The sequence below is a fragment of the Mustela putorius genome, unplaced genomic scaffold (assembly GCF_011764305.1).
Source record: "Mustela putorius furo isolate JIRA1106 unplaced genomic scaffold, ASM1176430v1.1 tig00000596_pilon_pilon_pilon, whole genome shotgun sequence".
Taxonomy (NCBI): Eukaryota; Metazoa; Chordata; class Mammalia; order Carnivora; family Mustelidae; genus Mustela; species Mustela putorius.
In genome coordinates, this window is record NW_025421428.1 from 14,049,237 (window position 1) to 14,065,959 (window position 16,723).

General features: G+C 58.8%; 3 protein-coding genes across 4 annotated transcripts in view; 2 read left to right on the forward strand and 1 right to left on the reverse strand.

The window, feature by feature from the left end:
* Window positions 1-5,942: 5,942 nt before the first annotated feature.
* Window positions 5,943-9,903, forward strand: LOC106006245. The gene is made up of 3 exons (XM_045082895.1): window positions 5,943-6,354; window positions 6,725-6,965; window positions 9,338-9,903. The coding sequence occupies exons 1-3, from the start codon at window positions 6,269-6,271 to the stop codon at window positions 9,818-9,820; spliced, it is 810 nt and encodes a 269-aa protein (XP_044938830.1). The 5' UTR covers window positions 5,943-6,268; the 3' UTR covers window positions 9,821-9,903.
* Window positions 6,964-8,217, forward strand: BRD3OS (BRD3 opposite strand). The gene has a single exon (XM_045082899.1). It carries the CDS (start codon window positions 7,295-7,297, stop codon window positions 7,547-7,549), a length of 255 nt encoding a protein of 84 aa, XP_044938834.1. The 5' UTR covers window positions 6,964-7,294; the 3' UTR covers window positions 7,550-8,217.
* Window positions 9,904-10,882: 979 nt separating the features above from the next.
* BRD3 (bromodomain containing 3) overlaps window positions 10,883-16,723 on the reverse strand; it is a 33,293-nt gene continuing 27,452 nt past the window's right edge. For both annotated transcript variants that reach the window (XM_045082872.1, XM_045082871.1), the window contains exons 10-12: window positions 15,655-15,947; window positions 14,648-14,776; window positions 10,883-13,043 (exon numbers count right to left, since the gene is read on the reverse strand). In XM_045082872.1, coding sequence (XP_044938807.1) covers window positions 12,928-13,043; window positions 14,648-14,776; window positions 15,655-15,947 — 538 coding nt within the window. In that variant the 3' untranslated portion in view covers window positions 10,883-12,927. The remainder of the gene's footprint in view (window positions 13,044-14,647; window positions 14,777-15,654; window positions 15,948-16,723) is intronic.

Consider the following 16,723-nt stretch of genomic DNA (forward strand, 5'->3'; position numbering starts at 1 on the left):
TCAGCACTGGGTGTGGAGCCTGCTTGAGGTTCTCTCTCTCCCTCTGCCCCTCCCCTGCCCTCACTGGCGTGCTCGCTCTCTCTCTCCAAAAAGGTGGGGGAGGGATCTTTGGTGTAACTGACACTCTGGACAAGAGGAGATCATCCTGGATTAACTGGGGCCGAAATCTGGTGGCAAGCGTCCTTACTAGAGACACACAGGAGGGAGAGGCCATGTGAAGGCTGAGGTGGCCGTCCGGGTGATATGGCCACAGCCACGGCCATGGAAGGTGGAGCATACTGGGGACCACGGAAGCGTGGAACAGACTCTTTCCCCCAGAGCTTCTAGGCAGAGTGAGGTCCTGCCAGCAGCTGGGTTTCCTCCTGGTCATGTGGGGGAAATCTATTTTTTTTTTTAAGATTTTATTTACTTATTTGACAGAGAGAGAGACAGTGAGAGAGAAAACACGAGCAGGGGGAGTGGGAGAGGGAGAAGCAGGCTTGCCACTCAGCAGGGAGCCTGATGCGGGGCTCGATCCCAGGACCCTGGGATCATAACTTGAGCCAAAGGCAGACACCTAAGCTCTGAGCCAGGCGCCCCACGTGTGGGAAAGCTTGAGCCTCAAACCCAGTATGAGTGCGACTGGTTGAAAGATATTGAATAGAAATTCATGAAGTCATACTGCTATTTAAAAAAAACCCAAACCCTGCTTTTTAAAAATTCCCTGTGGAGGCTGGTAGCGCATCACCCCCATTCTTCTGAAAACTGCCAGGTAAAGGGAAAGAAGAAAAGAAGGCATTTATTCGGCATTTCCCACATGAACCATATTTCAAGACAGCCAAACAGTTGAGGAAGAAAGCTCGTTCCTGTGGAAGAATTCCAGAAGTAAAGTTAGACTCAGAGAATCAACGATTTCCAACCTTAATGATCGGTGGTGGCAGGTTACCATGATCCTGTGCGCGAGGGATGGGGAAATCTGGGAGGGGCAGCCCAGGCTGCTGAGACCCCAAGCCCCTGGTCCATCTTAATCCTGAAAGACAGGAGCACCCGGGAGGCTCGTTGATTTAAGCGTCCAACTGTTGATCTCAGCCCAGGTCTTGTTCTCAGGGTCGGCCAAATCCAGAACCCGGATTCGCCTACAGAACATGGGACCCGGCTTCTTCCACAGTTACAGGGCAAGGAGGCAACCGCCGGAGCGAAGGCGTTATGGCGGAGGAGAGAAGTTGAGAGACATGCAGCCAAACTAATTCAGCCAAATGTTCAGATCCTGTTTCCAACAGATTAAATATGTTATGGCATCCTCGGATCACCTGGGAGCTCTACGACCATTGAGCAAACGTCCGGGAGCCATGAGTGACCGCCACCGGAGAGGTGATCTGCCACGGCGGTGACAGATGAAAGCACCAACGTGTTTGTAGGTGGGAGAACGTGACTTCTGGCCTTAACTGGTGTCTGCTTCCTCACCCTCTATAATTAGCTTCCTTCGAAAAACCTTCTTCTCTGAGATATGACACGCGGGGCTGTGCCCACAGCCAGTGTGCGGCTTAGGGCAGCGTTATAGTAGAAGACCGTAAGTAACCAGCCCCGAGTCACGAGCCAGCGCTTGGAGGCGACCCCGTGGTCCTCAGCCTTTTTCCCGTGCTCTCCTCTCCCTCCCCCTACAAGCTGGCATCTGCGAGGCTCACTCACTTTTTTTTTTGTACTTTTACCATCGAAATATGCAACCCAAAAGGCTATAATTAGTGCCTCTTTCTGAATGTTGCATAAGTGGAATCATTTAGTAGAGTGTTTTAGGGTGTGGGCTGGCTTCTTTGCCCTCCGTGGTTACGCTCATTTGTGGGTCCACATGGACTACGGCTCATTCATGGTCAGGGTTGCGTGGTACGGGACTCCTCAGAGTCTAAGGAGTCTTTCCCTCTGTCTGAGAACAGGACGCTGGTCCGCTTCTAATTTTAAGCTCTAAAGGCTCAGGGCTGCTGTGTGCAAACTTCCCGGTGGGCACAGATGCCCGCGGCTTCCCTGGGTGGGCCCCCGGGAGCGGAACGGCTGGATGGCCGTTCCTGGACCCCAGATTGTGTCGGTGCGCACAGGCAGGGCGGGCCACTCGCAGCGTCCACGCCGCTGGCGTCGCCGGCACATGAATGGGTCAATCTCATTTGCTCTTAGACATTCCTGTGGATATGGTGGTCTCACACTGTGATCTTCATTTGGATTTTTTTTCTTTTTCTTTTCTTTTTTTTTTTTTTAAGATTTTATTTTTAAGTCATCTCTCCACCCAATGTGGGGCTCGAACTCACAACCCCGAGATCAGGATCCGCACACGCCACTGACTGAGCCAGTCGGGCACCCCTTAGTTTGGATTTTCTTGATTATTATTATTTTTAAAGATTTTATTTATTTATTTGACAGAGGGAGATCACAAGCAGACGGAGAGGCAGGCAGAGAGACAGAGGGAAGCAGGCTCCCCACTGAGCAGAGAGACCGACGTGGGACTCGATCCCAGGACCCCGAGACCATGACCCGAGCCGAACGCAGCGGCCTAACCCACTGAGCCACCCAGACGCCCCACTGATTATCATTTTTTTAAACTGCTGACTCATCTCCTTCTCTTCTTAAATTGCAGGAGCTCGTTCCATATCCCGGACGTGAGACCTGCCCCAGCGGGAGGGATGGACGTGCGGCTCAGCCCACTCCACCGACCTCCACCACCAGCGCTGATCTGTGTAGTGCCACTGCAGGTGGGGAGGTGCTCATCCGCCGATAGCCAAGCTCAGTGCTGGACCCTCCTTATGATGCCGTCACACAGGGGCCAGCCAGCCAAGCGGTGACAGGCTTCCCACACTGGACCGGTCTACCGTGGAGGGGACAGGTGTTCCATCTGTCTCGCTGAAGTAGATACTGATTCTCGATGTGGATTGGCTTTTCCTGCCCTTCATTCTGCTGCCATCACAACTGTCCATATCCATGGAGCTGGGCAGGCCATCATGTTTCCCACACAATAGCACTCCTGAGCTCATTCCTGAACAGAAGAAGGCCAGATAGTGGGCTCGTGCTCATGGAATTCACTGGTCGTAGCTGCACCCCATCCCCCAGAAGTGCCCGCCTTCTACTGAGCGGGGTGGCCCACCGAGGACACAGTTAGAGCACCACTTGGGAGCAACGCCATGGAAGTTTGAGGTCCTCGTTCACAGATTCAGGTGTGTGCTTTGAACCGGAGACAGACACAAGGTGCTGTCTCCCCACGGCCACACGGCTGGTCTCCAGGACCCAAAGGGCATAAAGGGCAGCAGAGCTCCTCTGACCTCTAATAAGGCTTCACAGTGCTTTTTTTTTTTTTTTTTAAGATTTTATTTATTTGACAGAGATCACAAGTAGGCAGAGAGGCAGGCAGAGAGAGAGGGGGAAGCAGGCTCCCCGCTGAGCAGAGAGCCCCGATGTAGGGCTCGATCCCAGGACCCTGAGACCATGACGTGAGCTGAAGGCAGAGGCTTAACCCACTGAGCCCCCCAGGCGCCCCAGCAGTTTAGCATTTCTGCTGCCCGAAGTAGAAGTTAATAGAAAGCTACCACAAAATAAATAAGTAAGAGAGTCAAAGGTTCGTGCCCTCTGGGAATGAAGGTATAAGTCGCCCAGTAGTTAAAGAAACCTCGCCTAGCTGAGATGCTGCTGAGGGCAGAGCGGTCTTGGACAAAGCCGGTGCAGCAGCAAGCACGTGACAGCTCCCCATGCTTCTCTCCCCTCCCGCTAACCCGCTCACGCCCCTTATTATTTTCAGGACCTATTGTTGGAAGTGAACTTTGCAACTGTGTTTCAGGGAGGATATTCAGAGGGAAGGAGACCCTAACCGGAAAGGTCTGTTGGGATGTTGCATCTCCTCCACGTGGGCAGCGGGCCAGACTGTCTCACTCTAGTATGAAAGAGAGTGGCATCATCTCAGGCTCTTAGTAGAGCTGGGTTTTGAGGTTCTGCTTCTGTTGTATGGAGTTCCACTATGCACAGAATGTGTGTACCGCAGCGAAGGAACAAAGGGCGGGACCACACCTGTCTGGAAGTTTTGGCTGTCACCTGCAGCCCCTGCAGCCTTTATGTTAAACATGATCCAAACATCCTTTCCACTCTGCTTTGTGATGCTCCGACCAGGACTCTGCAAACCTCATCTCCCCCTTTGCCAGCGTCTTCCCGGTAAGCTCTGGGAGACAGACTGGGAACGGGAGGAGGAGGGCAAGTGTGCTCCTTCCTCTCCGCTTCCTCTGGGCTTCTTGCCAGCGTGCACGCCCCCAGCAAAGATTCTTCATGGGTTTGTTTTGTTTTTCCTGAAGCAGCTGCTGCATCCAGTCTTGGATTTTCCCAACAAGCACAAAATCCACTTTACCATGTTTCTGGCTGGCGTCCCTTCGCTGGGTCTGTGTCCCCGCTGCTCCGGCTGTCAGCGCAGACACCAGCTCAAGCTGCTGGTGCTCCCTCCCCAGAAGTCTGCGTTTCAGCTCGGAGCTCCCAAGCTCTCCTGGAGTCTCCCTACTTCTTCCCAGAACAGGACCCCCCTCGGCTCCTGGAGCTTTGAGGCTCTAGCTGCTTCCGGCAGTTGGAACTTACGGTTCCTCCAGACGTTCCCTCGATGACCACTCTGTGCCTCCCAACGACCCCTTCTGTTAAGGCCTCTCCGGGCCGCTCAGTGGGGGGACGTCTGTCGTCCACCTGGGCCTATGTCCCTGATCAGCGACACACAGACTGCCAATCTCCTCTCATCTCTGTGGCCGCCCTTTTCACCTGTTTATTTTTTAATTCCAGTTCGTTAACGTTTCTTCCACTTTTAAAATAAACGTTTAATTCCGGAAAGTTTGCGCGTGACCGAGCGGCTGCCAACAGCGGGGAGTTTCCGCGCCCCGGTGCGCGCCGCCGGGTGCCCTCGCCCGCGTTCCGAGCTCCCGCCGCAGCAGCCCACGCGCTCTCGGTTTTCATCCCGGTCCGTCCCGTCCCTCGCCATCCGTGTCCCGAGTCCCTCCTCGGCCCATGAGGAACCGAGAAACACGTCTCTTCGTGATGACAAGCGGCCTCTTTCCCGCGGCCACTCTTCCCCGCCGCGCGTGGGCCGGCCTTCCCGGGGTCCGACTCCCGCACCCGCGCGGACGCGGCTCGGGTGTTTGCTGGACGTCGGCGCCCGTGCGGGCCGCGCTGGCGGGGCGGGCGCAGACTGGCGGGGGCGGGAGGCGGGGGGCTCCGGCGGGCGCGAGGGGCGGGGCGGGCAGGGGCAGCGCGGGCAGGGGCAGCGCGAGGGGCAGCGCCCGTGGACCCGCTTCCCGACCGTCTTCCGCGTCGGCGGCTCAGCCGGCGAGGGCTGCGCGGAGGCCCCCGGAGGGCGCTATTGGCGAGCCTGGAGCGCGCGGCGCCCTCGGGGGCAGCGGGGGGCGGGGGCCCAGGACGGAATTCCGAGCGCCCGAAGGGACGAACGCGACTGTCCATCTGCACTTTCGGCAGAAGCTCTCGGGCGGACTCGGTGACTGATCGCGGCCCGCGACGCCAGTGCCCGTCCCCCGCGCCCCCGACGCCCCTGCCCGTCGGCCCCTCCCCCACCGTCGCGTTCCGAGGCCTGCGGGTTCCTGGGAGCGCGGAAGGGGGGAGCAGAAGCTGCAGTGCGGCCGAGGCCGCCCGCGGGAGGGCGAAACCGCGGTCGGGGCCGGGACGGGGACGCGGCCGCTCCGGCGCCCTGGGATCGTGTCGCGGGCCTGCCCCGGCTCGGCGCTCGGCTGCGCATGCCTGCGCCGCTGCCATGGAAACGCGCCCCGCGCCCCGCCCCGCCCCGCCCCGCCCCTCGCCCCGCCCGGCCGCCGGCGCATCCCCGAGGCCCCCCGAGGCCCCTCCGCGCGGGTGACTGGGCGCCGGCCTGCGGCTGGGGGCGGGTGGAGGGGGCGGAGGCGATGGGGGCGACGGAGTGCGGGGGCGCGTGACGGAGGAGAGGGCGGTGGGGGGCGGCGGCGGTGAGGGGCGCGGGCGGGAGGCCCTGGAGCGCGGGAGGCGGCGGCGGGGGAGTGGGTCTGCGACCGGGTCGCGGGGACTGGGGCGCGAGGCGATGGGCGCAGGTGGCGATGGGAGACGTGGGCAGGGGGACAGGGAGAGCGCGGGCGCGAGGCGGCCGTAGGTGGGGGACCCAGAGGTGCCCTGACGGGCTCCTGGGCTCAGGCCCGGCGACTTGGGGAGAACCTGTGGCAGCCACCGGCGGCTGCGTGACCAGAGCACGGGGCGTGCAGAAATCCTGCAGCCTGGGAAAGCATGGGGGACGGGCGGTTAGTGGATGCTTCGTGCTTGGTTTCCTGTCCATTCCCCCTGTCCGCCCAGGGGCCTCCGGCTGCCTGAAGCAGAAAGGGCCCTGGTGACCGGGTGAGTCCCGAGCCCCCTTCAGCAGCCTGAGCAAACCCCCTCTCGGGCCGGGGGCTTGCTGGGTCGGTCCCGAAACCTGCGCCCGCTCAGGTTCTTGGGACTTCATTTCCCCTCTCTGGACACTGGCGCGCCCACAGACGGCTCTCCCAGGACCCCCGTTCGTTCATAAAGGCACTGGGAGGGGTCACAGGTCTGCCTCTTAAACGCAGGCTCACAGTCTGGGTCGCGGGACAGCAGGTGAGGTCGTGCCAGGTGCCAGTAGCTTGGCTGGAGGCTGTGATCCCCAAAGAGCTGAGACCCGGCGCTGCAAAGCCTCCCCTCGCCGCTGGGCCGTCTCCCCGCACCTGACAGCGTGTTCATTTCTTTGTAGCAACAGCCGGGCCAGAGCTGAGGACGCAGGACTGAAGGGACGCCGGCTCCATCAGAGTGGCCCCGTGGTGCCGGAAGCCGACAGAGGCTTGGATCTGGGCGCGCAGTTATGGAGACAGAGGTCAACATCTGTCCAGCTGTGCGATGTCCTCGCATGCAGGACACCAGATACATTGGTTCCAGTTGAGTGGGCCGGGCCGTGGTTTCGGAATCGCAGTCCACCCCCGGCCAGGGGTCCCCAGGTGGGAATCTCGCCCCTGGCAGACGCAGGTCTGATAAAGCAGGGGCCAGGGCGCCACTGCACTGCTCACAGGTCCTTGGGTGTCTCCACGGCGCCCCAGGCCCCTCCCCAGTTCCCTCGCAATGCCGCGCTCCTGAAGGTGTTGCCTACACCTGGCCTGAGTCCGTGGTTTTCACCAATGAGTTAAATAAGGGGTCCTCAGCCCCAGCAGCTCACAAGGCGGCTGATGAGTGTACACAGTGTAAAGCAGTGTGCGGCTGCCCACGCCGGCGACTGGCTCGGAGAGGCCTGGCGTGCAGGCACCTGGGAGTGAGGAGCTGCCGACCAGTGATGAGCGGCCGTGTGCCGCTGGCAGAGAAAGCTCTGTCCGAAAGCTACGCCCGGCTGCGGTACCGGGACACGTCCTTGCTTATCTGGCAGCAGCAGCAGCAGCAGCTGGAATCGGGGCCCCCCGGGACCTACCTGAGCAGGAGCCGTAGCATGTGGTACTCACAGTACGGAAATGAGGCCATCCTGGTGCGGGACAGACACAAGCTTGGAGTCTCTCGGGACACAGGCCGATCCAAGTTCTGTACCATCATGTAGTACTGTGGGATACCCTGGGCCTGGGCGCCGAGCTGGGCAGAGATCAGGCCATGCTGCACTCAGCGAGTGGCCTTATGGTCCCCAGGCCTTACTGGGAGATTCTGGACAGTGAACAAGGAGACCCACCTGTGCTTCCAGAACCCAAGAATGCTCGCAGGGGCTCCTGAGGCCTCTCCACATACCACGCGAGCGGCGGACCTGGCTCCCGGGCTCGGTGGCAGCCTTGCCAGCACTGGGGACAAGGCCTGGGTGGGGACACAGCTAGATGTGGCTCTTATGTTTCCAAGAGGCCCAAGCAAGAGGGACAACCCTGGCTCCAGACCTTTTCAGAATTTTCTAGGTCATCTCCAGGATTGCATTCTGCCTGATAAAGAACAGGACAGACCTAAAATAGATGAAAGAACCAGCGTCAGGTATGGCCAAGCATGGCGTGTGGGGCCAGGTGGGAGTTAAGGGGCCAGTAGCAGCCTGGCAGCAGGGCCAGTGGGATCTCGCGGCCCCGTGCACAGAGGCGGCGGACAGTCAGCCCTGCGGCGGCCCCACGTGGACCGTTTGGCATTGGCAATGGACATGCCTTCGGCCGTAAGGGACGTCTGCGTGGTTCTGCAAATGTGGGGATGTCTTTTGTTAAAGCCGGTTTTTCTAAATAAATAAGCTTTGGGGGATTCTTTCCTTCTTCACTCTCATCTGTTTGTTCATAATACCTTAAGTCGGCTTTAGGTTAGGTTTTTGCAACAACAGGAGAATCTCACGATTGCTACAAACCCCGTTACAGAAATCCATGAAGAACACGAGCGTCCTCGCAGGCAGCCGTGAGCAGCTCTGCACGTGCCGTCCTGCAGGGTTCTGAAGGCACGGCCGGCACGGCGCGTCTCGTCCTGCGGGTTTCTTCTTGCCCAGCTGTCCAGACGGACATCTACGTCATGCTTTGAATGTCTGACTGGCAGCACTCCCGTGAGCCCACAAGACGCTCCTGTGGCCACCCTGCGCACGGCGTGTCCCGAGCTTCGTCGGACCTGGTTCTTTTTGTGGGTGTGCAAGTTCCTTAGCAAGCCTCCTGGAAGCAGAACTGCTGGGTCAGAGCTCGCTCCCCGAATGTCCAGCCAGAGCCCTGGTCTTAGCCATGGTCCCTAGGCTTGCCTGCTGAGTGGGTCGGGAGGTTTGAAGTCACGTTTCCCGAGTGTCCTCCTGGTGTTGCCCCATCTCCACCGAGTGAGACCTGCCTGCGCCCGGCCGCCCCGACACTGGGATTACCCAGGAGACCGTTCGTGAGACGTCCTTGCAGTTCAGCAAGTTCTACTTGGGAAGAAAGCAAAGTGCAGACTCACGGGGAGTACCCCTGCCGCTGGTGCGCGCCTCGGATCACCCTGAGCACAGGTGCTGGTTACTCCGACCCCAGGCATGGAGAGCACCTGGGAAGACAGCACTGGCCACGGCCAGGGTGTGCAGGGGACCGACATGCGGCGGCCGCCCATAGGACAGCAGGCGCTAAGCTGCTTGGAGCATAGGAAGCCACCATCTGGTGGAGGGAAGCCCCGGCGGCTGGCTTCCCCGGCTGGGGCTGGGGCCACGGAGGTGGACACAGTCCAGTCCCCGTCCTTGGGGAGGTCAGCCTGGATGAAAGGGGGGTGAGTCCGGACAAGGATGGCACGTGCTAAGAGGATGCTGGAAGGGGCCTGCTGGCAGCCGGGGGGGTGGGAGGGAGGGTGCTGTCGAGACAGGCGCTAACAGCCATGACTGCTCAAAAAACAGCATCAGGGCACCCATCCGCTTGTCCATTCCTTGCAGAAGCCTCTCTGCCGGGCTCTACGGAGTGCTGGAAAACCCCAGCAGACAGGCGACTGTGCCCACAGGACAGCAACCCGCCCTGGAACCAGCCCCCACGCAGCCGGAGCGCCGGGGGAGGCATCTGCGCAGAGAGGAGGGACAGCGAGTGAGACGCAATGTAACCGAGGCTGTGCTTCTACAAAGACGGCTGCTTGTTCTAGAGACCACAGTCAGCGGAAGAGAAAGGCTACGATGATGTCCCCCAAAGCCTGGTGCCCTCCTGCCCAGGCTGAGGAGCTGGGCTGCTTCGGCAGCTGGACGTTCCAGGGTGCGAGCCGCGAGGAGCCCAAGGGCAGCGGGCGGACTTCGCGGCACCTCCACACACGCATCCGTGAGGCTGGGAGCCACCAGAAAGCACAAGCAAAGGCACACACAGGCACCTTTTTTTTTTTTTTTGGTTTTATTATGAAAACAAAACAAATGCCCCAGGAGAAGGGTCCATGATTACCAGAAACATCAAAGAGTACTTTCTACCATTTTTATTCTGTTGTGTTGAGGCCAGCATTGCAATAAACGAGCTAAAACTACTTACATTGGACTCAATTTTCAGTAACTGACATTTACAGGAATATACTAGAAACGGCACTAAAAAGTAAGAAAAGTTACCGTAAACTTGCATGCACATCATACAGAAAAGTAACATTTTAAATATAAAAAAGAAAAATTTCTGGAAGCGTGATGTCAGTATTGAGGGACAGGCTACACTTGGGGGGAACGCATCCTTTCTCCGGGGGATGTTTTCCCCAGAGAGCTGTCACAGACATGATGTTGCTTAAGAACAAAAAGAGAAACGAAAAGATAACATATCTTACAGTTTGTACGCAAGATGACACCGCCCATCGCAAGCAGGGGTCTCTGTCCCCTGGGCCTCCGGGGCTCCCATGAGACCAGCCTGCTAACCGCACGGTTCCTTCTCCCTCGGGAAGAGGCCGTGAAAGCCGCCCTTGGGTTCTCCGTGCCTCAAGAGCCCGGCCTGTCCGACTGCGGTCTCCCCAGCACAGAGACGTGGAGACGGCAAACGCCCACAGGCTGACCTCGAGGGGACTGAGGACATTCACCTGAACTCGGAAGAGACATCGGCTTTGAAGTGTACAGAAAGCCCTAAGAAACCAGCACCATCAAACTACACTGCTCCGACAGCCGGCAGCCCTCTGTGCCATGGTGGCCGGCGGCCTCACTAGGGGCAGGGGAGAGGGGCAGAGTTGTTCTGGAACCCAGGTCTCCCGCAGAGCCAGCGGACAGTGAAGTGATCTGAAATGCTTCCACTGTGCCTGGCTCCCGCAGGTGACCGCCCCCACGACACCCGCAGCCGGACAGGTGCTCCCCAGCAGCCCCCCACGCACGGCCCGGCACCCCCTGCTTGGGGAGGCATGCTTGCTGCCTGTGGCCAGCAAGAGCCTGCTTAGAGACCGTCCATCGTGTCATGTATTAAAGTCCTAGTTTAAATATTGTTACAGATCTGCTTAGAAAAACATCTTTGAAACACAAGGGTAACTCTAAAAAATGGCAAGTTGAAAAATCCACATATATTTTTATTATAAACAAAACTTAATGAAAAGTTTAACAAACTGGCTCAAAACTCACCAAGCGTCAGAATCACCAGCAGATAAGAAACATGGTAACCCGCCACCCACCGACCGCCTCATCAGTTCCATGACCGGCAAGGGCGCCTGTGACCGTTAAGGGCCGGGGGAACCTGGTTTCATTTTAAGAATCTGTAAAGACGGAGCCCCCTACTGGGCTACCAATGACCAGTTCCCCCCGTCCACCTGGAAACTCACCACCAGACCCAAGGCCAGCTCTGCCCCCAGCACCCACCTCCAGGAAGTCCTCCCAGGAAGGTCTGGGAGAAGGCCCTGTCTCGGTCATTTCTGTGCTAATGGAAAACGCTTGAGCAGGGAGCCTAGAGTGGTCTTCGGGGAGCAAAGCCTCCTGTGGCTGAGGGAGGGCCAGAGGCTCCTCCTGCCCCTGGGGAGAGCCTGGCCAGGCCACTGCTCCTGCCCTCGGGGCTGGGAGGTGAGGGGCGCCCCATGGGCTGGGGGGACTGGCCAGCGGGCGTCCGGCACTCGTGGCTGGAGCCACAATGCTCTGAGTTCAGGCGGGCAATGTGGGGTGTCCCTGTACCCAAAGGCCACAGGGCAGCCTCTGGAAAAAAACAAAACCAAAACATAACCTTCTGTTAAACTCTGTATATTATTATTATTATTTTTTTACAATAGAAAGTTAAAAATCAAGACTTAGATTTACTATACATTTTTTTCTTTCAGATTACAAAGTTTATATTATATAACTGGGGTTCCCTAAATTGATTTCTTTTAAAACAGTCCTAGAGAGACCAGAAGTGAGTACAAAAGAACCGGACACACAGAACGAAGACTGAGCATGTGCTGCGGCTGGAAGTTGTCTGTGCCTGTGCGTCCCGACCCCGCGCGCGCTCGCAGACAGAGGCGGGCCGCGGGGCCGGCGGGGAGGGCGAGCGCACAAGCGCGACGGAGCACCGGCAGGTGGCAGGACGCCAGCACCTGGAGGTCACAGTCCGCCATGCGGGCAGGGTCTGGGCTCTCCTTCCAACCACATAGAAGGCCTGCGTGTGCGTGTCTGCTTTTTTTTTTTTTTTTTAATGCATTTCTTTTGCAGTTTTGTTTTTCTTTTTTTAAAAAAAATGACCAATGATGTTAATAAATAAAGTGTTCCTATATACACGAAACCGGGGAAAGGTCTCCAGAGTGTGCGGCACCGGCAGCTCACGGGTTGGGGACACACATGGGGCTGGACTTTCGTAGAAAATTGAACCTTACAAAAAGGCTCCTTTTGTTTTTGTTTTTTTTTTAAATCTTTTCTTTTTTTTTTCTTTTTTTTCCTTTTTTTTTTAAGTTGAGGTAAAAGTTTCAGTGTATGGAAAGCTGCGCGTGGCACAGGCGGCCCCCGTGTTCCCTCCCGGGAGCTCCTGACGCCCCTCCCTCTGCGCCCTCCTGCCTCTCCCCAACCCTCCCCTGCAGAAGCCCGGACTGGAGCCCACGGGCCCCGCCCCCACACCTTCGGGGGCCCCCCCCGCCCCCCCGCAGCAAGAGGCAAGCCTGGCCGGCAGCAGGGCTGAGCGCGGGGAGTCCAAGGGCAGAGACAACACCCATTCGCAAAGCTGACAGCCTTCAGTATGGTACCATCTCAGAGAAACTTCCTTTCCAACAATTCTTTCTGGAGCTACAGACCAGGTCGGCCTAAGAAAGGGGTTTTTGCAAGAAACTTCAGATCCCATCGACATGGTTTTCTACGGTCATCAGGTCAGCGTTGCAAGTTGCCATCTCCAAGCAACTGATCTCAGTTACGAAGAAAGGACTTTACGCGGTCTCACCCCTGCTCATAAAGCCTCACGGACACACGAGAAAGATCTTTGACCTATTAAAGCAAAAACTGGAAGATACCATAACACTGAGTTAAAAAGAAAACCTGCACACCGTGGAACGAAAGTAGTATATTAACCAGAGAAGGGAACACTGCAGAGTTTCGGCGTGTGCGACGTCGCTGGTTCTGTTCTGCTCCGAGGGCAGAGCTCATTCCGAGTCGCTGCTGTCCGAGCTGGATCCGCTGGAACTGCTGCTCCCGGACCCGGAGGAGCTGCTGCTGCTGAGCCGGGACGGCCCTCCCGAGGGCGCAGAGCCCGCTTTCTCTGGGGGAGACGCGGCAGGTGAGAGGCACGCCCCCACGCACCCCTGCGCTCGCCCACCAAGCTCTTCCGGAGCGCCCCCGGCTTCACACCGACATGTCACGAGCCTCGGCCCCCCCAGTTCCACACCCAGTCGCTCTGCCAGCATTAAACCGAGGTTCGGTGGGATGCACGCCTGCATTCATGAGGGTACCGGACGGTAAAGAAATGCGTCTAGCCTTTGTCCGGGCTCCAGGCACAGCGCTCCGAGAACCCCTGGCATCCCCAGAGTGAGCGGAATGTCTGCTTATTTACAAGGAGCCCCTGTGGCTCACACCTGAGTTTAGGCTCAGGAAAGACTCGGGATGGCGGGTCACCAGGAAAGCCACGGGACCGGGGCTGGGAGCTGCGGGCAGAGAGGCTGCGGGAGAGGAGCACCAGGACACTCTGGATGCTGAGCTTCTGGGCTCAGGGGCACGCGGACGTGCGGGGAGGGGGCATGCCCAGAGAGGGGAGGGAAGCTGTGCGCCCCCTCATGCCTCTCCCTGCGCCTCTGCCACTTGCTGCTGTGGACAAGGCCATATGCAGCACATACAAGGGCTTCCTAGCAGGCTGCCAGGTCTGAGCAGAGGGTCATGGGAGCCCCCGTGCACAGCCTGCTGGTCAGTGTAAGGCAGGCCCTGGACTTGCAGCTGGCGTCTGGGAGAAAGGTGGTCTTGTCCGGGTGAGCCTCCCACCTGTGGTCTCTGGGCTAACCCTAAGCTAACAGTGTCCGAAAGGAACTGAGTCACTGGACCCCACCTGGATTGGGACTGCAGAGCCGGCGCGAGCAAAAGCCCACACAGCTGGTGCGGAAGCGCGGGTCAGCCTGGCACAGAGGCCCACAAACTATCGAATACACGAGAAAACACGAAAGCAGTCCACCACGAGGAACCGATGTGGCGTGGGGGGAGCTCAGCAGTTTGAAGACGGTGCCTACTCTGCCCTTCCCAGGGGAGACCAGAGGGCCCCTCCCTGCTTGGAGCAGGCAGGGCCGCAGCATCCAGCCACCCCGTGGCCGTGGACTCTCACGCTCACTACCTGGGGCTGGGAAAACAGGATCTGCCCTTTCTCGTGGCTCCAGAGGAAGGAGAGAAGCAGGGAAATCACCTGCTCACCTAGAGTAAGAGCCCTCGTCCACAAAGCACAGGGCCTGGGGGCAGGGAGTTGGAACGTCTCTCCTGCCTGGGGACAGCCAGAAAGCCTGACGCCAGGGGTCAGGACCCCAGTCCCTCTCAAGCCACGGGGTCCACCCGCAAAGACCACAGCTAGGCCCTTCCAGAAAGTCCTCTGCGGGGGTGCTGGGCAGTTCGGGCAGGGGGAGCTCTCCCACACGCCGCCATGAGCTCAACCTCCTTGCAGGAGGGAGACCCAAAGGACCTGCGGTTTCAGGGTGTCAAGAGCGTCATCTAAGGGCATGCGGCCACCCAGCTGAAGCCCAGACTGAGGGCTGGGTCTGCAGCCCATGCCCCGCCCACTGCCAGCCCCGCCCCTGCCACGCCCCAACCCCACCCACCGCCCCGCCCTCCGCGCCCCGCCCCTCGGAGCCCAGGGAAGCGGGGGCAGCAGCGCCGCCCGCAGACAGGTACCTTTCTTGGCCGGCTTCTTGTTGTTGCTCAGCTGCCCGCTCACGTCCTGCAGCCGCTTCTCTAACTCCTTCTTCTTTTCCTGAGCTAACTCCTCCTTCGACTTGGCTGCCTGCTTCTTCCCGCTCGTGGCTGCAGAGGAGCACAGAGCTGAGCCGGCCGGCGGCCACCCCAGGAGCTCAGCAAGGCGGCCTCGGGGGCCACCAGCCCTCCCGGGGGCTCACTGGGCCCCCGCAGGGCTGCCGCCCGAGCTTGCACGTGCAAAACTCGCAGGTGTCTCCTCCCGCACGAATGCGGCTCTCCCTCAGCCTCAGCAGGGAGGCCACCACCTCTCAGTCCCAGGGGAACTTACCAAGGGTCAGCGCAGCTGACTGCGGGGGTCCCGGGACATCCAGGAGGAAGCAACTGACCCCTCCGAGGAGGCGAGGAAGCCCACTGAGAGGGCCACACGCAGGCCTAGGTGCACCCTGGCTGTTTCCTGGGGCCACTGTCCAGCTCTCCTGCAGCTGAGGGCTGCCTCGGGCCTGCCCTTCTCAATCCCCAGGACCCACTGCCCCAGGCAGCACCTGGTCCCCACCCAGTGAAGTCACTGACTTCCAGGACAAGCCTGGGCCAGTGCCGATGTCTGTCCTGGGAGGTCTATGGACCCTCAACTCCAGGCAAAGAGGAACTGTTCTGCCCTGGCAGTGGTTCATCAAGAGGTCACCTGCAAGCCCTGGTCCCAAACATAGCCTCAGGAAGGCTCATGGCGAAGGCTGGGCTGGGGGCTGACCCTGGGCTCCTGCCTGTCCTCAGGCTGGCCAAGGCACGTGAGCACCACCTGCCTGCCCAAGAGCAGGGAAGAAGGGCCTGGCTGAACACAGACAGTTGTCTCTGGGGCACATGAATGGGCAAGGGCAGGGACCCGCCCCATGGCCTGGCTTTCCCCCCAGGCCTGCAGGAGAGGGGAGGAGGGGAAGCAGGGGAGAGGGTAGGGCCAGCGAGCACGGTGTTCTGTCCCCACGACTTACAGAATGGCTTCCTTTGCTTTTTCTGTAAACAAGACTTGACGTATCTCTCTAGCTCCCGCAAAGTGGTGGGTTTCAGAGTCTCAAAGTCAATCTCAATCTCGTCGGGATTGGAGTCCCTGAGCGAGGGCTCCCGGGACTGGATGATGTGCACCACCCGGCCCAGCTTCTCCCCGGGCAACCGGTTGATGTCCAGGCTGAGCTGGCGTTTCTCGTCGTAGCTCATGGGCAGGCCCTCTTCCTCCTCCTCCGAGTCGTAGGAGGCTGATGCCTGCTTGCCGCCCTTCTTCGGCTGCCTGTGGCACAAGGCAAAGAACACCATGACACAGAGCCCCTGACCCTGTCCCCCCAACCCCTGTAGAGTCCCTACCTCTGCCCCCCCCAGCCCCCGTGGAGCTGCCAGTCCATGTCCCCCCAGCCCCTGTGGAGCCTGCCCCTCGCTCCTGTTCTGCCTGGCCTTCCACCTCTCCAGAACGAGGCTCTTTTACCGAGAGGCAAGCCCTAAGTAGTGCCCCACGCAGAGAAGCCACTGGACTGTCTGAGGGCTGCATATGTGTCTGCAGGGACACAGAAGACCCTGTTTCAGAGGTCAGAGCAGAAGCTGCTCCCCACTTGGGGGTCTCTAAGCCTCAGCCAGGAAAGACTGTAGTGGTCAGCTCCCCTCAGCACTCCACAGGCATCTCGGATACAGCAGGTCAAAAACTGATCTCCATACTCAAATAATCCAAAAGGAGGCAGCAAAGGGGGCACAGGAATAAAGCCTACAGGGAAGACACATAACAGAACGGCAGACGGAAATGCAATTTCCATAAGTCATTACATTAAATATAAATGGCCTAAACACACCAACAAGACATAGTCGGATTGGATAACAAGTAAGAGCTGACTCACATGAGGTCCACCAACCCTATGTTAAACACAATGACAGAAGATTCAAGTAAAAGCAATGGGTGTGGGGACTGTACCACACAAACACTAACGGAAAGAAAGCTGCAGCGGCCGTGTTGAGAAAGTGGAGACTATGGAAACAGGAACAGTGTCAGGAAGCAGAGGGACATGGCATATGAGAAAA

What these genes read in the sequence shown, in the direction of transcription:
- BRD3OS (XM_045082899.1), top strand. Translation starts at nt 7,295, where the DNA reads ATGAGCGGCCGTGTGCCGCTGGCAGAGAAAGCTCTGTCCGAAAGCTAC.
- LOC106006245 (XM_045082895.1), top strand. Translation starts at nt 6,269, where the DNA reads ATGCTTCGTGCTTGGTTTCCTGTCCATTCCCCCTGTCCGCCCAGGGGC. An exon ending in GAAAGGGCCCTGGTGACCGG is followed by an intron (nt 6,355 to 6,724) that starts GTGAGTCCCGAG and finishes ATTTCTTTGTAG; the next exon opens with CAACAGCCGGGCCAGAGCTG. An exon ending in CCCCGGCCAGGGGTCCCCAG is followed by an intron (nt 6,966 to 9,337) that starts GTGGGAATCTCG and finishes CATTCCTTGCAG; the next exon opens with AAGCCTCTCTGCCGGGCTCT.